At 41.8% G+C, this 23,151-nt stretch overlaps 2 protein-coding genes across 13 annotated transcripts in view; both read left to right on the plus strand.

Annotated features, from left to right (window-relative positions):
• Positions 1–9,987, plus strand: LOC119005700 (cilia- and flagella-associated protein 251-like). Its single transcript, XM_037073562.1, has 3 exons — positions 1–135; positions 8,459–9,372; positions 9,940–9,987. The coding sequence occupies exons 1-3, from the start codon at positions 108–110 to the stop codon at positions 9,985–9,987; spliced, it is 990 nt and encodes a 329-aa protein (XP_036929457.1). The 5' UTR covers positions 1–107.
• The window catches only part of LOC119006009 (titin-like), a 23,119-nt gene continuing 9,504 nt past the window's right edge, over positions 9,537–23,151 (plus strand). For 3 of the 12 annotated variants that reach the window (XM_037074291.1, XM_037074292.1, XM_037074293.1), the window contains exons 1-26: positions 10,571–10,777; positions 10,866–10,970; positions 11,097–11,215; positions 11,475–11,693; positions 11,901–11,988; positions 12,335–12,487; positions 13,163–13,260; positions 13,639–13,811; positions 13,912–14,028; positions 14,765–15,016; positions 15,276–15,425; positions 15,526–16,404; positions 17,144–17,374; positions 17,496–17,720; positions 17,858–18,091; positions 18,175–18,438; positions 18,534–18,764; positions 18,859–19,092; positions 19,503–19,736; positions 19,906–20,085; positions 20,194–20,400; positions 20,562–20,747; positions 21,341–21,552; positions 21,829–21,897; positions 22,024–22,068; positions 22,729–22,791. In XM_037074291.1, the coding sequence (XP_036930186.1) occupies positions 10,724–10,777; positions 10,866–10,970; positions 11,097–11,215; positions 11,475–11,693; positions 11,901–11,988; positions 12,335–12,487; positions 13,163–13,260; positions 13,639–13,811; positions 13,912–14,028; positions 14,765–15,016; positions 15,276–15,425; positions 15,526–16,404; positions 17,144–17,374; positions 17,496–17,720; positions 17,858–18,091; positions 18,175–18,438; positions 18,534–18,764; positions 18,859–19,092; positions 19,503–19,736; positions 19,906–20,085; positions 20,194–20,400; positions 20,562–20,747; positions 21,341–21,552; positions 21,829–21,897; positions 22,024–22,068; positions 22,729–22,791 (5,022 nt within the window). In that variant the 5' untranslated portion in view covers positions 10,571–10,723. Of the gene's footprint in view, positions 9,781–10,468; positions 10,778–10,865; positions 10,971–11,096; positions 11,216–11,474; positions 11,694–11,900; positions 11,989–12,334; positions 12,488–13,162; positions 13,261–13,638; positions 13,812–13,911; positions 14,029–14,764; positions 15,017–15,275; positions 15,426–15,525; positions 16,405–17,143; positions 17,375–17,495; positions 17,721–17,857; positions 18,092–18,174; positions 18,439–18,533; positions 18,765–18,858; positions 19,093–19,502; positions 19,737–19,905; positions 20,086–20,193; positions 20,401–20,561; positions 20,748–21,340; positions 21,553–21,828; positions 21,898–22,023; positions 22,069–22,728; positions 22,792–23,151 lie in introns of those variants that run through there. The other 9 variants (XM_037074284.1, XM_037074282.1, XM_037074283.1 and 6 more) reach the window with 9 other exon arrangements.

Below are 23,151 nucleotides of genomic sequence, written 5' to 3' on the forward strand. Positions count from 1 at the left end.
TCTAAATAAGAAAGCACGATTATCAACTGTTACTGTTCTAGAGAGACTCCTCTTTTTTAGAGTGTGATATTTGGTGTTGCTTCTTGATACCTGTTTTGGACTTAAGGATGAGATTTACAGACCGCCTTTGTACTGGTAAGACATTTTATTCCAAGCAGAATTAATTGCCCAGAAATGACATGTGTCACCGCTGTACATGCTGCATGAACTTGTCAGTGTGAGACAAAGGTGAGGGTCCCTTTACCCCATGTGGCTGTCAGAATAATGAACCCCTTTACCCCCTTCCTCCCTCCTTTCAGCCTATGAGCCGTATGGCCCTAATGGGGTCAGGCAGATGGGTGGGGACCATGCCTGGGTCCATTAAGACAGCTTGATCGGGCGCACATGTGTGTGCTGGTTTGTTTTTGAATGTTTAGATAAGATGTTTGAGGGTGGGTCTGTTGCTGGACATCAAAGTCCCGGTCGATACTACGATTCTCCTCTGAATTTGAAACCCTGCCTTTCTTAATATCTGACCAATTGGCTCAAGGTTGTCATGCAGTGCAGATGAATGCACCATGCTGTGCCTGAATAGACTGGGCAAGCCTCTGTGGAGCATTGCTGTGGCCTCTGTGCCTCCCTCCTGTTCCTGGACATTGCACTGTGTTAATGATTGCACTCTTTGGCCCGCCTCACTCCATGCCTGTTGGGGATTGCTCTAAGGCGACTTAATGTAGTATTGTACCAACAAAGGGATGAGTTGTGAATTAAAACTTGACAACGTAAATACCGTCATGGACAGGCACACATACGTCCATATTCTGTCTATTAGTATATTTTATTATTTATAGTAGTGTTTTCTAGGGTTCGATTGCTGCAGCGAATATTTATAACATAAAGAAACATCCACTTGAGTTTAAATATACATACTTAAAAGGTGTGTGTGGAGCAAATTAATTCGGCATTTTGTTAAAGTTGCATCCACCTCCTCCACCTTTTGCATGCGGTCGCGAGGCGTGCGGCTCGCTCGGCGCTCAGTTGGTCATCTCCAGTCCCAGCCTCGGTGAGACTCCACCCCTTTACGAGCATCGGACACCTTCAGCTGCACAACAAAGCATGTGTCGCTCCGCAGCATTGTTTCTCCTCTGAACGTGCGGAATATAGGATTGTGTCGGATTTTGCGCCGATTGCTCTCCCATTGATGCTAATCCCAGAGTAGGTAAGCCAAGTTTGATATGTGCGTCGGCCGGGCGGTGGGGATGAGTTGGTGTTTATTTGTTTTGTTGTACATTCGGCGCCATTTTCATACACAGATTTGTTTAAATACCCCGGCACGCTGGCCCGATACAGCCTCTGACTTCCGTGCAGGCTTAGCCTGAAAAAAGTTGCCAATTTAACCCGGTTTAAAATATGTTATCATGCAAATTTTGAGCGATTATTTCTTGAAGCAAATTAAAGTTGCACTGCATAAATGTTTCTTGATTAAAATAGCCCAGTAGCAGTCCTACAACATCCCCATAAATCAGAAGCGCTCAGTATCAGTGGAGGCAGCGATGCGTTTTCACACATCCATGTGTTGTTTTGGGGGGAAAAAAATAAATAAATAAAAATGAATGGGCATGTAAGTTATCATTGTGTTCACAGAGGGCACACTGTTTTAACATTTTAAGAAACGTACAGTTTGGAAAAAATGTTTACACAATTAGGTATATTATAAAGTTATGTAATGGTTGATTAATATCAGATATGTAAGGATGAATGATCACTATATGGGGGAAAACACTGAATGCATTTTCTAAATAAATTTTCTGTTTTCATTTCCCTTCATTCTTTCTCTTTAACAACGGCTCATTGTCACATTAAGTACACAGATGTCTGATGATCAGTGTCACTGGTTACAGTAATCCTAAATTAAGATTAACAACTGACGGAAAGGCGACAGGATTGCCCTATTTTGTCTTCAAAATAATTCACATTTTAAGTAGTTATCATATCAGATAATGCACTTCTGTGTCTTCATGTCAGGAATGGGTGTTCTTGTTCTTGAATTCTTCTCTGTGAGGTGTGTTACAGCTATTTTCAAGAATCTGTCAGATGTTGTTGTTTTTTCATGCCGCTTCAGTGATGGCATCGCTCTTGGATTAAATTTTCTGTTTGAGATGACTTGCTTTTACCCCCAGTATGAGTAAATGGGTTAAAAATATCCATCTTTGCTGGAGGGCGGCATGTGTGTGTGTGTGTGTGTGTGTGTGTGTGTGTGCGCGCGTGCATGCCTGTACTACCCATTGCGCACTTAAGAGAAGAAACTCATCCAATAAGCCTCATCTCCATTGATGATACCACTGGATATATATAGTCAGATAATCTTTTATGAAGCGCTGCAGATATGACGTAGGGAGGATGAGGGAGAGGTAGCATTAGTGGAGTAGTACTGGTGTTGCTTGTATGACAAACCCATGTAAACACAGAGGTTAAAAAATGACAGAGATAAGACCCCGGTGCCTGGGGTCTCCTGTAATGCTGAATCAGCAGTGTTGTGAACACCGAGCTGCTGAAGTGATGCTAAAGGATGTTTTTGGCTCTGCTATGTGAGAGTGAGGTCACTGAGGTCCCAGAAGAGCTTGCTGGTGTTAATCCTCTTTTGGGAGTTATGATGCATTTGTGCAGTTAGACTACTACTCTGTTGTGTGAGCATTACTAAAGAGGGAAGCGGCTCCACATACTACAGGGTTGTTTGAGCTTGTCTTCATGAATGAGGCATTCTGCTGATGAGACTAGTATAAAAATCTATTAAGATCATCAAACTTTACATAATCTTCACAAAATATGTAACTGTAGAATCACTTTATATATTACTTTAAATATAGTAAATAGAGTTCACATAGAGTATAGCGTTGCAGTACTCCAAAACCTTTTTGAAATTACTTTTACTATCTGAATGCAAATCTGTGTCTCACATAAAAAAAGAGCACTTCTATCATCATGTGCTCTAATGTACGTATATACTGTTCTGTCAATGTGGTTCGACTAAGGTGATGTTGGAGATGGATTCAAAATTGCTCTCAGGGCCGCAGTAAATCAATCACGCTACTTCATTCTTTTCCCATGTTGGTTCATGTTACAGCATCTGGCTCACAGACCATCTGTGTATTGATTAGTTTAGAACTGGGTTTGGGGTAGGATTACACAGAGGACTAGCCTGAAGTAACCCTTTGTAGCAAAAAGGCTTTTTGTTGGGCATCACCTGGTACTCAAAGGATACATGTTGTCGCACTGTCCATAAATGCAGAGCTTTATTTATAGTTTGATCATATTGTTTAAGGGTTTACATATCATTCCATAATCTTACGTGCATTCAGTATTATGTTGCACCAAACTATCACTTAATGAAAAGATCATGTGTACACTATAAGACATTCAGTGCCCATTTTGTGTGTATGCACTATGCTGCTGGGCAGGCTTGTTTGTTTTAACTGATCATACGAACAGTTTAGCTAGGCACGTGTTAGCATGTATGTTGGCATGTGTTTATCTGTGTTTACTCAGAGAGGTTAATAGGAGCCACCATGTGGCCATAGGACGGATATCTTGGCTTTCAGTTCATTTCTGTTGATTGTCTGCCAGGTAGGCGGGGCTCCACATAAAATCATGAATCAGCACAGCTGATTGCAACTACAGCCAGCTTTTCTCTCTCTCCCACACACCAAGAAACACACACAGATTCATGCACTTGCATAGAGGCAGACTGAAAGACAGAGAGAGAGAGACAGAGAATCAGAGTGGAGGGAGACAGTGAGATAGATAGTGTGGGCAGGTAGATGGATAGAGATAATCTCACTTGGTCACTTGGGGGCTGATTAACTCTAAACTCCCTCTAATTCCTTAAGCCTACTCGCAGTACCCAGGAAACATGCTTTCTTTTTGTCCTACCATTCATCTAGGGTAACAATATTGTGGAATTCATGTTATTTGTCAGTCATTGTCCAGTGTTGAGAAGGAAGGTTCAGTGAATTCACTCAAAGCAAATAAAATCTCTCTCTGATGTCTGATAAACTAGTCTGAGCATCTGCAGCTCTGCACACATGTATGCTCATGTGCATATGGGTGTTGTGTGCAGCGTGCTGTGAACAGAAATAGATATGAGCTTGTCTGTAAAGGCTAACTAATGAGTCCCTGCATCCTGAGTACATGTAGCTATTTATATACTATACCTCCTCCTCCTTCTTCTCTGCAAGCCCTTCCCCATTCACTGCTCTTGTCTCATCTTGTCACACCGATATACACCCACGAACACACGCAAAGCAGCGGCGCTACATCATCACTGGCAAATGAAATGAAGGCTTTGCTATCTGAACAAATTCCTGAATATAACAGCAGTTAAGTCATCATGTCAGCATCAATTCAAAATGAGAACCGTTAATATACTGGATCTCACACTGTTGGTGATCCTTATATTTAACCAACAGTATGTAACTATTTTATCTATAAAAATCAGCCATTATTTTGATGCTGATTTGTAATAAGGAGAATAATGCTTTACAATACTACGTCACACGCCACCGGCTATTGTTCTTCAACTTAACACTCGCATTGGTCCCAAATGCTCATGCAGGTCCAGTGAAAATATGACAGCTGAAATGGCTTGGATGAAAGTGATGTGGGGCACTGAAATGAATGAATTTACTGTTTATCAGAACACAGATACAGCAAGAATTGGGCTTGAGAAATGACTGACACAGGTGCGGGGTGTTTCTTGGGGTCAGGCCTCACTGATAACAGCTGAAAAACACAGCTACAAAACTTGATTCACTGATTTTTGTGAAACTGGATATATAATGGGGAAAATGACTCAGCGATTTATGGAGTTTTCTGATGGACACATAGCTTTACTGCTACTAACTGTAGCTGCCGCCTGCTAGTTCAGCAGCTAGGTCCTTTTAGCTGACTCTGCCTGGACTGGAACCTTTGCTTACACCTCTAGCAGAGGACCTTTGGAACACAGGGAGGAGAACGTCCTCAGGCTCAGGTCAGGATGACCCATGGGAGACAATCCGCTAATAGAACAACTAACTGCATGGCTAACTGAGCTAACGGCAGCTACAGGTACCAGCAGATAGCAGTTACTTTAGGAATGTGTAAAGCTATCAGTCCATCAGGAAACACCATAAACCACAGGCAGATGAGGCAGAGCAGCCAAAGGACATTAGAAGGAAAACCAGAAATGGTTTTCTTTATAAAATATCAAGATCAGAGTTTTTGTTGGAGCTGCTTTCAGTCACATTAGTACGACAATGGTGTATACTTCCATTCCTGACTAAACTGGAGAGGTGCCAAGCTGCAAGAAACATTAATTCTTGCATCTATAGATTTCTGCAAAACATTCATGCAAGTCATTTAAACTCATCATCATCATCATAGTGTAGCAGTATCGAAGATGTGATTCACCATGCCATCCCAAGAATCTTTGTCCCTTATTGACTTTCGGAGTTTTCAATTGCACACTCTCTGTCTCTCCCAATAAAATCAATGTAATTGAGTGGTCTTTATTCCCCTATTAGGACACAGAATATTTGAACTCCTAAAGTCAGGTAAAATGTGACATTTCCTTTACGTGAAATACGCTGAGCATTTAATCAAATTTCAAATGGTCTCCCTGCAGGAACATCAAATTCAAAAATAAGAGTCACTGAAACTCTAAATCAAATGATTAGTCAACTCTAGCCCTGGCGTTTGCACCTGATCCAGCAGCTCTATTTGAGCTCAATCTTGCTGGAGGGTGGCCTACTTCATCTATAATTTAGCTCATTAGAGACAGTAATTATGTAGGATTTAGGGCAGGGTTTCTTTTAACAGTACAGCAATATTTCATCTAATTACCTCCATCCCCAAAAAACATATTATGTGAGATTGATGCTGTATTGAGAGCTCCTATGGTGTGGCTGTCACTATCTCAATCAGTCATGATGCAGGTTAGGTCCTGCTCAGCTGGCTGATAGCAGAGATGTTAGATAGGACGCACAAAATGGAGGAGGCAGCAGACACAAGCTCAGCTGGTCCATTAGGAGCATGTCTGTTTCCTGACAATCACAATTGAGATGACGGAGCATTAAAAGACCCAGAGGAGCCCGTGAGCATTGATGCATACCGGTGTGTGTGTGTGTGTGTGTGTGTGTGTGTGTGTGTGTGTGTGTGTGTGTGTGTGTGTGTGTGTGTGTGTGTGTGTGTGTGTGCGCGCGTGTGTTTGGTGACCTAGGGAATAGGCCTATGGGGGGTCCTGCGGGGGGAAGGGTAGGCAGGATTAGTTATAGTGTGCGGTGCAGTTATTGGTCACTGGACACAAACAATGGGAGGGCTAAAGAGGATTTGGTCTGTGTGTGTACCCCCTCCTCCTCCTCCTCCTCCCCTCCTGCTGTCCTGTAGTGCCAGTGAGAAGTGCATGGTATAGAGAGCCAGGCTGCACCCTTTGGGGCGGCCCTGTACATCTGGAAGATTGGCCTGTCTGCTTGTCTAGCATCACCCCTCCCCCACACCATACAAGGCAGGGTGGGACTTGAACTACATATGGAAGAGACAAACACAGCCACATTAAGTCACCAATTAGACAGTGCATACTCCAGACAGGATGCAAACCAGTCTCATCAAAGACAAAAATTGATTGTGATGTTGTGATGTCTGATAAATCTCGCTCAGGAGAGGTGTAGCTTGATTACATAATACCTGCCGTGTATTTCAGTCAGTTGTGTGATTTGATCAGCTGGTTAGAGGTTTCTAAATATACCAGATCTGTCCTCGTGCTGCCACACCAGTGAATCAAAGTCGTGTGGGTTAGATTCCACGGGCCTTTTTGTAAGTTTGAAGCACATTGTCGTACAGTAAGTCAGATAAGCGAGGACGTTTACACTGTTGGGTATTGGCAGCAGTCTGAAGTCAGTTTGAAAAGGACAGAAGGCAACATTTGCTGCTACATATAGTAAAGTTCTGTTTTGAAATAGACCATGTGGATAAAAGCTTCACTGTATAGGTAATGTAGCCCGATCATCATACTTATTATTACGGAAGAGTTTTAGATTCAATAACAATGTATTGCTGATATTGATTTTTCATTAGCAATCTCTAAAATTGGGTTTTTAAATTATCGTGACCACAGTAATTGCTCTGCAAATTCTTGTGTGTATTGGTCTGCATGTCTATGTGCTGATACTTATATCTGTGTTAAGCTAATATCAGCCAATATCTTGGCCTATCCTAATACAAGAATAACAAATAATCAGACATGTGCATTTTTAGCCAATTAAGCAATTTGAATACATGAGAAATTAAGATTCTGAATTACAATGCAATTCAATGCAAAAATCTATATCTATATTTTCCGTGAAGTAGTCTTTCTCATTGGTTTGCAGTAATGCCCCCACAGTGACCTAATCCATTAATCAATGCTAACAATTTATTGACCATTGTGTCATTTCATGGTGTACATCATCATGATACCTAGTGCTGGTACCTTACATGACCTGTGCAGAATGGGGTTGTGTGCGATGAAGAGCCGCGCTTGTTTGGCGATGATCCAGGCGGTGCTAATACACAGCCTTGGTGCAGAAAGCCTCCTTTGTGTCAGTGAGATTTAATGAGTCTGCGATAGGCCGCGTTGCGAGCTCACCATCAGAAACTCCAAGTAGACACAGACACACTCTTCAACAAGGAAGCCTATTGTGTGATGAAGTGATGTTTGTGTATGTGTATGTAAGTATGTGTGTTTGACTTGGTGTCTATAATGTGTGGGTGGCAGCTGGCTTTGTGTTTTTATGGAATAAGTCTCATTGATGCCACTCAGAGTGGGCAACTAAAAATAAGTTAAAGCAGCAATTTCAATGACTTATTGTAGAAAAAATGCCTGTAGTAAATTGATCTTGCTTGGATCGTCAGTTTAAGCGATTCAGTATTAAGTGAGAATAATGAAGAATGCATACAGATTGACCTATTTGCATGATAAAAAAAGATAATAATGGCTGTTATTCTCATCATTATGTATTGAGAAAATTCAAAACAATTGGGCCTATTGTTATTGAAGATTTAACAAAAAATACAAAATACAAAAGATACATCTAATAATTCTTAATATTAATGAATTTTAAATGACCAGTTTTGTAATAACTGGATTAATTATTTGAACTTTAATTTGTGAAAGTGTTGTTTTTCTCTGATCAACTGTTAAAAGCTAAGAGATATTCTCTTGCACATAACACAGAAATAATTCAGGAATCTAGAATCTGAGAACCGTAGTACAAGTTACTTACTGGAACAGCATAGTATAGTCCATATGTTACATTTGCTTGCCATTGTGTTCTACACACAGGCTAATAGTCTACTGCTCCTAATCTCGTTTGTTGTGTTCCAAGTATAGCTGTGCTGTGCAATGTCACACTCTGTACAGCACCGTGACCTTTCTCCATCTCTGACTCCCTTCTGTTCTCCTTCCCAGTGGCTACCATGACAACAGAGGCGAGTGCAGTAAGCGAGGCGGACACTGAGGGCAAGCAGAAGGCCAGTAGCGCCAAGCCCGAACCTGAGCCAGAGAACAAGCAGAAGCCAGAGGCGGCCGCGGCCGAGCCGGAGGGGGAGAAGTCGAGCAAGAAGGCCCAGGAGCAGGCCTCTGAGCCTGGGCCTGCTGATGTAGCTACCTCCCCTGAGGAGGACCAGCTAAAGCCTCGCACCCGGACCTCTGCTGGTAAAGGCCTGTCTCGCCTCTTCTCCTCTTTCCTTAAACGGCGCTCACAGTGCTCTGAGGGAGAGGGGTTTGAGGTAGAGAAAGCCAGAGAGGAAAAGGCAGACAAGGAGGAAAAAGCTGACAAGCCAGAGGAGGAAAAGGAGGAGGAGGAGGTGAAAGGTGAAGAGAAGGAGGCTAAAGTAGAGGAGGCAACATCTGAGGCAAAAGAGGTTAAAAAGAAAGAGGTAAAAGAAGAAGAGAAAGAGGAGAAAAAGAAAGAGGAAGAAAAGGTTGAGAAGAGGGGAAGTAAAAAGAAAAAGAAAGAAGCCAAGAAGAAAGGAGAGAAAAAGGATGAGGACAAGGTGAAACAGGAAGAGGAAAACTTGAAAAAGAAAGAGGAACAAAAAGAGGAGGAGAAGGCAGAGCAGACTGTAGAAAAGGGGGTGGAAAAATCAGAGACAAAAGAAGAAGAAAAGAAGACAACTGCTGAAGTTAAAGAGAAGGGGGCAGAATCCGGGAAGAAAGAGAGTAAAGACGAGGAAAACATTGACAAGAGGGTTGCAAAGAAAAAAGAGAAGGAGGAAAAGGTAAAGAAGAAGGAAGAAGAAAAAGCAAAGAGGAAAGCTGAGGAAGAAGAGAGGGTAAAGAAGAGGGAGGAAGAGAAAGCAAAAAAGAAAGAGGAAGAAAAGGTGAAAGAGGCCGAAAAAGCAAAGAAGAAAGAAGAGGAGAAGACAAAAAAGAAGGAAGAGGAGAAATCAAAGGAGACAAAGAAGAAAGAAGAGGAGAAATCAAAGGAGACAAAAAAGAAAGAAGAAGAGAAAACAAAGGAGATACAGAAGGAAGAGGAGAAGGCAAAGGAAGAGGTGAAGAAGAAAGAGAAGGAAAAAGAGGAGGAAAAGACAGAGGACAAGCAAAAAAAGGAAGAGGAAAAGGGGAAGAAAAAAGAGAAGGGGAAGAACAAAGGAAAGAAGGAGGTGAAAGGTTCAAGTGAGGAGCAGGTGAAAGCACCTATTGCTGCTCCAGAGCCGGAGCTTAAAACTGAACCTGACGTTGAACAGGCTCCTGATCAGCACTCAATAAGCAGCGCAGAGACGCAGGTGAGTCTGACACTAACAGCAACCAATTAGCTTAGCTTAGCATAGAGACTGGAAAACAGCCTGGCAATGTGAGGAAAATCCACCCACTAATAAGAGTTGAACCTCCTTTGGTAAATCTGTGAAAAAACTGAAGACTAACTTTTTTTTATCTTTGGACAGAGCCACACTAGCTCTTTCCACCTGCTCTCAGTTGCTGTGCTGGGCTAAGCTAAGCGACTTCATATTCAATGGACAGAGAATTATATCCATTTTCTCATCTAACTCTGGGCAAGAAAGTGAATAAGTGCATAGAGCTTTCCCTTTAATCATGAGGGTTCAAAGCAGGACAGATATCTTGACAAAAATCTGCAGAGAAAGGTCATCAACTGAGTCCTCCTGTATAGAAATGCAGATTTGACTGTAGTAGAGGAACACGTTTTTTTTTTCTTTTTTTTTTTTTTCTTCTAATGAATATTTTATGATGTGGACAGCTTGCTCAGCGAAAGGAGCTATGTTGCTTGGAGCTGAAAGCTTGGTCTGATGATCCATGCTGGTCTTAACTAGAGCAAGCATCAACAGCAGTATATGCCGTTTACTGGGTTTTACTAATAATAGTGCAGTCATCATGTGAAAACAAAGTACATTGTGTCCTCCCTATTCTTTTTTTATCTGTATCTGACATCCTTTCTGAATGTCTTGACTCTGCCAGCCACCACAAGAAGAACATAAAGAAGAAGCTGAGATAAAGAAGGAGCCTGAAGTAGAGGAAGAAGCGAAGAAGGAGGACACAGAAACAAAAGAGGAAGAACCGGCAAAACAGGAGAAAGAAGGCAAAGTAGAGGAAAAGGGAAAGGAGGAGGCAAAGAAGGAGAAGCCTGCAAAAGAAAAGAAGACCGAGAAGAAGACCGAGAAGAAGACAGAGAAGAAGACAGAGGAGGCTAAAGGCTCCAAACGTCAGAAAACCATGCAATGCAAAGTCACCTTACTGGATGACACTCAGTTTGAGTGTGAACTTGATGTAAGAGACCACCCAAATTATAGTACTGACTACCATCCCTGTTAAAGACACATTAATGAATATTCCTTTGTCTTTCTTTCTCATGTAGAAACATGCTAAAGGCCAAGAGCTTATAACAAAGGTGTGTGACCATGTCAACCTGATGGAGAAAGACTACTTTGGCCTTGCTCACTGGGACACACCGACCGACAAGGTAGTTTGTTTTTGTCTGCATCTTTTATTTCTGGTTCTCTGCAAATGCATAGCCAATATTTTAGATGACACTGGCCAGAAATTGGTTGTGAGCAGTTGGTCATTTCTTTCCCTTTATTGTCCACAGACATGGCTGGAAGCCACCAAAGAGATCCGGAAACAGGTTTCAGGTGCTGTGTACGAGTTTGCATTCAGTGTGAAGTTCTACCCACCTGATCCGGCACAGCTCACTGAAGACCTCACCAGGTGAAAATTGCTAGTTTTAAAGAAGTAGTTTTGACGTTTGGAATTCACTGTTTCGCATAGCATGTTATATTGTGAGCTTTAGAGGTGCTGGCAGGCAAATTCCCCCTACCTCCAGTCTTTCTGCTGAGTTAAGCTGTGTGATCTCAATTTTCTCATCTAACTCTCGAAAAATGCTACTACAGTAAAATCTCTTTAAAAAACATTCTCAAGTTTTTGTCACCTGATGTGAACTTATTTTTCCCTCTCGCATCTTCTTCAGATACTACCTGTGTCTTCAGCTGAGGAAAGACATAATGCGTGGTGTTCTACCCTGTTCCTTTGTCACACTGTCCCTGCTGGGCTCCTATGTAGCCCAGTCAGAGCTTGGGGAGTATGACCCAGAGGTCCATGGAACAGATTATGTTAAAGACCTGACCCTGGCCCCCGGACAGAGCAAAGAGTTGGAGGAAAAAGTAATGGATCTGCATCGCACATACAGGTAAGTACAGGGGATGGGCATCAACTGGAACAACATAATGAAGGCTTTCTTTAGTCAGCAATTATGCAACATATAACTAAAATGTGTGTAATCACAAGTCAGCAGACAGGAATCTTTAGTGTTTCTATAACTATTTAAATAGATGATTTTAAGAGTCCTTCAAATGATAACGCATCATTAAAAAGAAACTTTTCTGTGTTTTTCCAGGTCAATGAGTCCAGCCCAAGCAGACATGTTGTTTCTGGAAAACGCCAAGAAACTCGCCATGTATGGAGTTGACCTGCACCAAGCCAAGGTAGGGGTTTGTTTTAATAATGTTGCCTGTTTAGATGAATGTTGTGTGGCTTACCTGGTGGTTTTTCATGGAAATTCTGCACCAATTTCCTTTAATTTTTAAAATGCCTGTCATTGTTTGGCAAAGGCCTGCATGTATTGCATCAGTAGCATCCAGATTTTAATTACAAAATTGATGTCAGCCCCCCTCCCTTCAGAAAAAAGGAGAGATTAATAACATTTCAAACTCCATGACCTCAAAACCCAAGTCCTCATAGTGTGAGAAAGTCTGCCCCCCAGTGACTGTTTATCGTAATTGCAATGATACAATATCATAGCCCTTGTTCACCCCATTCTTGTGTGTGCAGGATCTTGATGGTGTCGACATCACACTGGGGGTTTGCTCCAGTGGTCTGATGGTTTACAAAGACAAGCTAAGGATCAACCGTTTCCCTTGGCCCAAAGTGCTCAAGATCTCTTACAAACGCAGCAGCTTCTTCATCAAAATCAGGGCATCAGAGGTAAATCGGAATTTACACTTTTACATCATGCATTTTTTTTGTTTTTTTAAATTAGGATTTCAAATTATACCTCTCTTATCTATTAACTTGTTACTCTGTTAACTTCTGTTTATTACCTATAGATAACTACTACATTTACACATGGACTCATGTCACTGGAGCCATTCCTTGAATTAATTTTATGTTTCTGTACTGAATTTACCACAGCATTATTACACTTATCATATCACTGTGGGATTATGACAATCCCATTGTTGTTTTTCATGGGGTTTTTTTTGTTTTTTTTTTTAACCGGTTGGGATTGTTTCTGTTGTGGATGTTTTTTGTCTATACACATAGACTTAAAGCGACTCAACAATCAACTGGATTAATCAGTTGAAATTACATTAGTTTAAACAAAATTACACAGATCGCAATTCAGGTTTTGGTTCTAGACAAATCTCTATCTTTCATCTTTATATGTGGAATTCAAATACATTTCATTAAATGCATTTTTACACATTTAATTTAAGACATTATTTTTTAGAAGTGACAGGGTTTAGAGTTTGTTAAGTCAACCCAGCTCAGGGAAGTATTTGAGGTTTTGTGTGGCATGGCGGAATAAAGTCATCAACATAACGCCATATGTTCAACTTTTACATTTTTTGACTTCTGACTTTCTTTCTTCACTTGCAGCAAGAGCAGTATGAAAGCACAATTGGCTTTAAACTGCCCCACTACAAAGCCTCGAAGAAGCTGTGGAAAGTTTGCGTTGAACACCATACCTTCTTCAGGTGAGACCAGGTCGCTCGCGACTTACTCTGAACAACACTTTCCTGCCTGGCAACAGAGGTCATCCTCAGGTTCTGACTATCCCCTGGATAATTGGCTAACTGGTCTCTGCAGCTTAATCCTGATATTGGCTCGCTGACAGTTTAACCACAGAAGGAAAGCTACACATGCAAGCCGTGGTCCTGACCTTAAATTAGACCTCAAAGATTTTGTCTACTTAATAAGATGAAGGTCAAAGTTGTTGCTAACCTTGTTGCATAACAGTGACACTTTGAAGATACACCACAATTTATGTTTGAGCTCCTGCTGCGGGTTCTGTCATTTTAATGAATTACATTTTGGGAAGATGAAAATTAAACAAATGCTTTTTTCCCTCTCAGGGTTCCAACAGTAGAGCCCCCCACATCACGTCGCTTCCTTGTCTTGGGCTCCAAGTTCCGGTACAGCGGGCGCACACAGGCCCAGACCCGCCAGGCAAGCTCCATGATTGACCGCCCAGCCCCTCGTTTCACACGTTCTGCAAGCAAGAGGTTGTCCCGTAACCTAGATGGAGGTATGTTGAAGTGTGTGATATGCTGTTGGAATCGCACATGAATCTCGCATTAGAAACACAGGTTCCATAAGCTGCTCTCTGACTTGTTTCGCTCTTATAGCTGGAGATGAAACTCTCCAGTTCCTACAACGACTCTCCACATCAACCAGGTCTGAGGTTGATGACTGGTCACTGATGCTGACATCTGACAAACCCCAGCCATCTCATGAATTTCCAGGTACCAGGAGCTGTGTGGAGATGCACCGGCACTTTTTTGGCATATTTGCAGCATTCGTTATATTCTTGCTCGCAAACAGCCACTTCACATCATTTAACATATTCATTGTGGCTCATTTGCTTTAATGGCGGTAAACCTTTAAAAAGGATGCTTGTCAGCTGTGGCACAAATGGTTAACTTGTCAGAACGCTGACCTTCTTTGATATGTGGGTAATGTCACCCACTTTGCTTTCCCTGGAATGATCCCAGGGTACCATTGGTCACTGAAAGTAAGGAGTTTCCTCACAAAGTTAACCACGCACAGGCATTTCCAGTCGTGAGGCTGCTGTTCCTTGTTTGTTGGCATTTTCAGAAGTTGACGCTTGAAGTATGCTGCACATTGGCTTTCATTTGCTTCTCGCTTGCACCTCTATGTCTAAAATCTTAACAGACTGAGTTTCTTGTTGCTGTTCCAGTGGCTGTCATTGAACCAGGATAAAGCTGGTACTTGAACATCAAAAAAGATTAGACAGTTTTGACCTTTTTATCCATTTTTGTTTGTGTGAAGCATGTGAGCCATGTTTCATTCAGCTTTGTACTAACCTCGGCTTACTGGACTCCCAATGGTCTGCTACAAATGCCTGGCATCTGGCTTTGTTAAAAAACACAGTTGAAGTACTGTGAAGCATTCACAGTGGCTGTCATCTCTCCAGCACAGCCATTACATAACCACCATCGCCTCATCATTTCTTTACAGCCAGAGTGAAGTCTGAGCAGCCTTCGGTTCAGTCCGGGGAGGCCAGTCAGTCTGTTCGCACAGTAACAGTGACCTGGCAGGACACCGAGACTATGCAGACTAGCTCTCAAACCATCACCCAGACAGCCAGTCAGCCGTGGCAGGAGCTGGCATCTGATCAGCAGAGGAGAAAGGCAGACGAGTGGTCTGCACTGCTCCTTCGTTACCCTCCTTTTCCATTTGTCCCACCGTCTGATTATGTGAAACAGACAGGTATTTTTTGGTTGTAATCTGAACCCAGAATGTGTAAATCTGCTACTTTGATTTGGATTTTGAAGAAAATGCATCTAAATTTGATTTCATTCCAGCATATTTACACTTAATTAATAAATCACTACTTTATACATTGCATTATCTTTGAAGGCTTCTGTAGAAACCAAGCATGTGGTGCTATTCTGCTGCATGTTTTCGAGCATGTGCAGATTGAGGCTCTTGTGTGATTGCTCATCTGGTATGAAATTGTTCATTTTAGATTCTCTGATGTTGCCAGCTAAGCTCAGGTTGGCAGAAACGAGCTCTATGGACAGACTATTGCAACCACCATTGAAACAGCAAGATGATTGGTACCTTTACTTTGACCGAATCTTCAGCCAATCCTCATTTGAGCGTACTGACAAACCTTGTGAGTTTCCCTGTGTTGAAAATATGACCTGCATTTTGAATGCTGTTGTACAAGAAAATTTCATGGTTTATTGTTTAACGCTCCCCTTTACTCCTCCCAGTCTCTTCTGTAGCTCAGTTCCAGCTCCAGCAGGAGGATAAGCAGGGCATGTATGTGGCAGAGCAGGAACTGACCGATGAGCAGGTCATTGAGAGGCTGAAGGAAAATGTGACCTTGATAGATCAGCTGACAGAGATGCATATTTTGGAAAGGAGGTTGAAGGAAGTGAGGTTTTTAGAGGAAAGGCTCCAAGAAATGGATGAGATGGCAGAGATAATTGAGGAAGTAATAGAGGAGGAATTGGGTAAGAAGGAGGTAGATAAGTTGAGAGACGAAGAGAGAGATTTGGAGCTGGAAGAACAAATACAAGCTAGAGGAATAGCTAAAGCAGTGGTGAAGAAGTCAGTGAAAAGAATACAGGAGGATGAAGTGGATGAACTTGAAGAGGAGATAAAGCGAGTGTTTTTAAAAGGCTTGATACCTGAAGAGGAAGAGGCTGAGGTGAAGCAGGAGAGTCTAGAAGAGGTAAAAGATGAGAGCCTGTTAGATGATAGTTTGACAGAGAGACTACGACAGATTGAAAAAGAATGGCAGAACGAGGTGGAAGAGAAGTCTGGCTCTTCAGATATCGTCACTACTACCACTTCTGTAGTGGCATACCATAAGGTGGAACATAGGACTAAGAAGAGGGTGACTATTGTAGATGAGAGAGGGCCAAGGCGGGAGGAAACTGAAGAAGTGCGGGTACAGACTGGTGTCATGTCAGAGGAAAGCTTAGAAAAAGAAGACAAATGGCGTAAGACAGAAATACTAGAGGAGATAACTGAGACAGAAGTCTCAGAGAGGCTTCAGCCTGAGGTTAAAACTAAGGTGGCAGATAATGATGTCTGGTTCATACTTCTTGACCGCCTTCCATACAAAGCTGTTTTCATACCACCAGGTACAGTATTTCAGTTTCTACTAAAGCCTCTAATATCACTGATACTATTATCACTACAATTGCCTACACTAATATTTTTTATGCACAGTTTACATAAAAAAATTAACAGTTACACTTAACGTCTCCATTACCTTTCTATTGAATGTAAAGAGGGTTCTGCTTTGAAACTTTAACAGGCTGGCTTCTAACTCGTTTTTATGGCTTTTTCCATTATCTTATGAACATAAATTAACCTTTTTGAAATGGCTGTCTGTGCTGGGTATAGTTTGGGTTTTATTCAGGTGGACTCAGTGTAGTGAAAGTAAGGACCATATGGCTTATATAAAGAATGCATTCGATGTAGATGTCCTAATGGTGCAAAAGGGGTAAGAAATTGGATATTACAAGATGGGAACAACCTTAGCCTTCATTTTCTGGTGAATCCAGGAGAAGTTAGTACATTTAAAGGATGGTATTTCAGATCCCATATTGTAGACAGAATGATCAGTATGTACAGTGTGCATGTATACAGAGCTGAATCAGCTTAAAACACACTGACCTACACAGTACATTCCTCTCCAAATACTGTGCTTATGGTCCTAATATACTAATATTGACATATTAACCAATTTTTCGTGCTTTTGCTGAAATTGCACTTGTCAGCAGCTACAATGAGATGTGTGGAATGCTTGATTGTGGCTTTGCAGTCTTGGAATTTGTCTATTGCAAGTGAGAGTAACCCCTTTACTGTCATCATTAGTTACCACTGTGGAAACTGCTCAGGTGATAGAAGGCGAGTATTTCACCTCAACAACTGAGATCACAACAGCTGATGAGGAAACAGAGGTGATAGTGGAAGAGAGAAAAATAACAGAGGAGGAGGTATGGCGTATACCAGAGATCCCACCACCAGAGGCTGCAACAGAAAGAGATGATGACTGGTTTGTGCTGCTGGATGTTGTTTCCAGAGAAACACCTTATGTACCACCAGGTACTCTTCAAACCTCCTGTACTACTTTTCAGCTCTCGTGCTTTACTCTGTGCTTTCTCACTATATGTAGTAAGTGTACTGCTTGTTCTAAAAGACTTTCTTCTGACTTTGCTCACATCAGTTACACTGAAGGAAAGAGACGCACTGGATACAAAAAGTTTTGTCTCTGTGGTTCAAACTGCACCTGATGAGGAGATTAGAGAAGTAGTAGCTGAAGAAAGGAAGATTATACAGGAGGCACCAAGACTTCTACAAGAAATCCCACAGCAGCCAGTGACAGACAGGGATGATGACTGGTTTGTGTTGCTGGACGTTGTTCCCAGAGAAACATCATATGTACCACCAGGTATTGCTAAAATCCCTCCACTGCTTCACAGCTTCATCAAAGCAAGCAATTATCCTGAGCTTTGCAGATGCTCTTATCCTAAAATCCTCTGTTCTGTCCATAGTGTCTGAGGATTATTTTTATCCCTTTTGTCTTAGTTGCTGTTGCACAGCGTGTTGAAGTGTCTCCAGAAGAACGCGTCTCCTTGGTTGAAACGACAACTATTGAGAGGATAGAAAAAAGAGTGGAAGTTGTGGTAGCAACAACTGAAAAAGAAAAAGATTTGAGTGAAAAGCAAGAAGTTGTTCTGCCACAGGCTGTGAGAGAGATAGAAGATGACTGGTTTGTGCTGCTGGACGTTGCCGCTAGAGAATCATCATTTGTACCACCAGGTATTGTCAGGTTTCCCTACAGTCTTTACAAGCTTATTTTGCAATTTTTGATGTCTCACAATACTTTATTCTGTTTGTCATAGTTACCACGGGTGATTATGCTCAGGTCTATCGTGAAGAACGAATTGCTACTGTCGTGGAAACGACTCCTACTACTACTGCAACGGAAGCAATAACAGTAGAGTCCAGGAAGGAGGTTGTAGTTGAAGAGATTGTGGTGCGGAAGGTGGACAAGAAGTTCCCCACACTTATTATTTCAGAGCAAAAAGTATCCCTAAGAGAAAGAGATGATGACTGGTTTGTGCTGCTGGATGTTGTCCGTAGAGAACCATCATTTGTGCCACCAGGTATTGACAACTGCCAATTGTGGTTACAAGCTCATTTTGTACTTTTTGGTTGAAATGTCTTTCATACAATATTTATTCACTCTGTCTGTTATTAGTTACCGTGGCCAAGTACTCTCAGGTTTATCCTGAGGAAAGAATTTCTACTGTCATGGAAACTATAACTGTTGAGTCCAGGAAGGAGTTTGTAGTTGAAGAGACTGTGGTGCCGAAGTTTCCCAAGCAAATTATTCCAGAGCAAAAAATATCCCAGCCAGTCAGTGAAAGAGAAGATGACTGGTTTGTGCTGCTGGATGTTGCCGCTAGAGAGACATCATTTGTGCCACCAGGTATTGTCGACATTTCTTCCAGTCTTATAAGCCTATTTTGTAATTTCTGTGGGCTGAAATGGCTTTCTTACTTGTTCATTTTGTTTGTCGTTAGCAACCATGCTTGCACAGGTCTATCGAGAAGAAAGAATTTCTACTGTGGTGGAAACAAAAACAGTAGAGCCCAGGAAGGAGGTTGTAGTTGAAAAGATTGTGGTGCAGATGGAGGACACAAATCTTCCCAAGCAAATTATTCAACAAGCAATATCCCAGCCAATTAGACAAATAGATGATGACTGGTTTATCCTGTTGGATGTTGTTTCCAGAGAAGCTGCCTACGTCCCTCCAGGTAACCACAGCCTTCAATTGTCTTTATTTTTAAGCGTTTTATCCATCAAAAAAAAGTCTGGGTGTCACAGAAACCATACAACGATTATTTACGTTATTAAAGCCAGATTCCTCTCTTCTGGCTGAAGCTTGAGTACAAGTTCTTATGGTTTTCAGTTTCTCCAGCAGTGCCAAGACACATTTATCTGAGTGTTCAACCTAAAATTGAAGAGATACCATAGAGCAGAGGCTGCAGCAGGTTGATCTTGACCAGCTTAGACTGCAGCCTACCCAGCCACTGCCTGATAAATGATTACACCCTGTCAGAATTCACTCTGAAACATGTACTTTATTTGCCTGCAGATTCTAAACATTTGTTCGAATATGTTTGTGTCACTCAGCTTCTTTGACTCCGTTGTCTGTTTGTGCCAGTTACTCCTGTTAAGATTATTCCTGATATGAGGAAGTCATTTGAGATTGAGGTGAAAACCACAGAGACGACAACATTGAAGAAGACCATGATTATTGTGGACAGCAGGCAAGATGAGACACGTCCATCTGAAATTAGACCAAGCCAAATTGCACCTCCGTCAGAGAGGGAAGGAGGAGATGATTGGTTCCTCCTGTTTGACATCATCCGTGAAAAGCCCCTTGTCGTACCACCAGGTACCTTTCATTGCCAAAGGATCTGCATATGCATTGCTATAAAAATCAGGCAATTAACTGAGCTGCATCTGATGTGTTTTCATTTGCATCAAACCTCAAAGAGCTCTAGCAAATATAAAATATTAAATGAGTTTGTATCATATTTATTTACATTTACTTTGTATATTAGTTGCTGTGGTTGAGCGTGTTGTGGATGTGGTGGCAGCCAAAACCGTACCTGTACCAAAACCAGCATTCATCATGGAAGACCTGAGGCCAACTGTGAAGTTGGTGGAGACTAAACCCCCACAACCGAGACAGGTGGATGATGACTGGTTTGTGCTGCTAGATGTTGCAACAAAAGCACCAGGTATTCAGCTGTATTAATAACACGGTGTTGGTTACATAATTAGCTTTTTTCAGTGTATGCATAGGTGGAATTCTGAATTGAGCGGGTTTTGTGTATTTCTTGCATTAGTTGCTGTGGACGAACTTGTCCGCATGCGCCCTGAAGTAAGACCAGCTAAAGAGATTGCAACCATAGAGCAGAGGGCACTGCAGAGCATTACCATAGTGGAAGAGAGGCAGCGTCAGGAGAAGGTGGTACAGCAGAAACCACGTCCAGCAGTGAGAGAGGTGGAGGATGATTGGTTTATTCTTCTGGATTTGGCCACTAAAAAATCAGGTATAACTGAAATGATTTAGTCCAGCCATCCCATACATATGACCATTTCTATTTGATTATAGAGCACAGTTACTCTTTGACATTTGATCCACTGTTTCACAAGTGTCATAATATTTTGTACTTAATTTCCGCAATAACACCTGGTTGTTCATTTGTATTAGTCGCCGCACCTGAGCGTATCCAGTTCCCAGCAGAGAGGAGAGCTCCAACTGCTGTGGCCAAAACAAGGATCACAATTTCTGAGACGAGACCACAGTTTGAGAAACGGATCCTGGAGGAAAGACGTCCGCTCACACATGTCAATGATGATTGGTTTGTTCTACTAGATGTTGGCGCAAAAGAGTCAGGTATTTTTTTTTGCCCATTTGGTTTTATTTCTTTGCAGATGCCTCAAACGGCTCATACCTAGTCAAGCTTCCTTCGCTCCATGAAATGCTTATTAACATATACAGGATACAGCGACTTCTCTTCACAAGGGAAAGTGTCGACAGATGCCAATGCACATTCACCATCATTCAACGAGCTTTGACCGATCGAAGATGTAACGCTTTCTTCATGTCAGCTTCTCACCAGTTCAACCATCTCCTTGCAGCCTAACATCATCTTCCTTTGCATCTAACATTGGATTTAAACGACAACTAATCCACGCTTTTGCTCTCATTTCACTTTGTGGATATTCGCTTCTTGCCCGCCTCAGATTCATGTCCATTTTTAAAGGAGACTGTGCGGATCAGGTACAGTATACTCCTGCAGAGTGTGTGCTTATTTGGTCACAACAAGGCTGGAGAACGTAAGTATGATGTTAAAGCTCGCATAGAACCACTTCATCGTATTACTGTATTCTTGTTTGTATCTGTTTTAGCATATCCATATACGATCCTATCCTTGTATAAAATATAGTTCTTTTTTTTAACATCAGTTTTGTCTCTATTTTGTCTAGTGGTAATCACAGAGAGTGGGAGAGGCACCCGTCCCGTCAGTGCTCCAGTCTTCTCACAGGCTGCTCTAGCAGAGGCAGGGATCCCCATGGCTCCTCTGGATCAGCCCCAGACCTCTACTCCAATCAAGACCAGCCGCAAGGAGGAAAGAAGGCTGGAGGTGACTGTTGAAGCTGTGGAGCCCTCAAAAATCGAGGCTGTGACTGAGAGCAAGGTATCACATTTCTCTATTCTCTGTTTTACATACATGCTTGTGCCTTACAGGCTAGCTGGTGCCAGTTAGATATCAACACCATATTTGTAATGTGTCCTCATAGTGATTGCCTGGGTGTTTTGATTGTAGATAATGTTAAATAGAATATATGAAGAACTCTTTTTTTAAAAAAATATATAATTGCTTCATAGTCTTTAATAATAAGAGATGCTAAAGTAACAAGCAGAGATTGTTCTCTGTGTCTGAGTGTGAACTGTGTCTCTCTTGCTGCTGTAGCCAGCAGTGTGGAGGGACCAGAGAGAAGTACACTCTTCACTGATAACCACCATCAATGGGGACATTCAGGTTAGTGTCAGAGTGTCAGGCGCTCTTGCATGTCAGCCCCTCAGAAGACTTTATGGCTGAGATGTGAGTGTTAAAGCCATCAGGCAGGGGATGCTAACATGTGTTCCTCTCTCCTCCCCGGGGTAGCACGTGTCTGAGGCGATGAGCGTGGAGGTGGTGCGAATGCGAAAGGTCAGATTCTTAGCCACGTCTCCGTAGCCATTTTCCACCTCCATTCTGCTGATATCGAGCTCTCTCTCATCCAAAAGACTAATTTCACCCTCTTCTCATGTTGTGCTTCCATACGGCTAGGTCTTAGATGAAATCCACATCAGGTTCGATGCACATACAGTGTATTGTAAGAGGTAGAGAAATGCAAGAATAGATGGAATATGTGAACAGATTATAGAAGAACATACAGAAGAGACCGTGCTTGCCTCAGAGTACATAAAAGTTAACAAGACATTCTTTTCTTCTCATTGCTTGCTGTTGTTGTAAACCGGAATGCACACATGCATGATATAGATGTATAGATTAAAGTTTACTAAAAAGCGGCATGATAACTGCTGTTTATCACATCTCTGTCACTCTAGCATTCTTTATTTTCTCATAATAAACATAGAAAAATTAAGTCAGTTCTCTCAAGCCTTACGTTCTTTGCTTTTTTAGTACACACAGTTTTGTATCAGTTATATATTGCATGCCGACTCCTCACAGTTTTCTTCGTCTGTTGTATTAACATGGTAGTGAATTTTGTAGTATGCATGTCCAAAGTGTGGCAGTTTAATAGCCAACTCACAGAGAAACTGAAACAAACCCACGCTCTTTTTTTGTTCTTTTCATTTTTCACAGAAAAGAGCTAAGAAAATTGAGGGTGACTCAATTTATATCAGACATAGCCTTTTAATGTTGGAGGTTTGTATCCCTTCCGGAGATGTCAGTCTCTGTGTGTATTTTCTTGCTCTTTCGCACAAAGAGGCTGCTGTTTAATATCACGCTTGCATGTGCCATGATTCACACTTCTATTTTTAATCAGCACCAATGATTGGCTTTAGATTACATGATGGTTATGTGTTTGTGTGGCAATGTAACTCTAATGCAGTTGTTTCAGGAGAGTGCTGTTGAGCTTACAACAAATAGGTATTGGGTTATGGTCAGAATATTCACACTTGCAACCTTACAACCTTTGTTCAGGATGCTACACTCCATAGCATCATTAAGCTGTCTCTAACAATCACCCCTGTGGCTGATGACCTAGCGTTTAAGCAGGGACAG

Source organism: Acanthopagrus latus, chromosome 17 (genome assembly GCF_904848185.1).
Source record: "Acanthopagrus latus isolate v.2019 chromosome 17, fAcaLat1.1, whole genome shotgun sequence".
Classification (NCBI taxonomy): Eukaryota; Metazoa; Chordata; class Actinopteri; order Spariformes; family Sparidae; genus Acanthopagrus; species Acanthopagrus latus.

Excerpts from the sequence above, each read along its gene's own strand:
- LOC119005700 (XM_037073562.1), top strand. The coding sequence starts at position 108 with ATGAGATTTACAGACCGCCTTTGTACTG. Across the intron at positions 136-8,458 it reads TACAGACCGCCTTTGTACTG|TGGCTACCATGACAACAGAG; the intron begins GTAAGACATTTT and ends TCTCCTTCCCAG. Across the intron at positions 9,373-9,939 it reads AAAAGAAAGAGGAAGAAAAG|AGCCACACTAGCTCTTTCCA; the intron begins GTGAAAGAGGCC and ends ATCTTTGGACAG.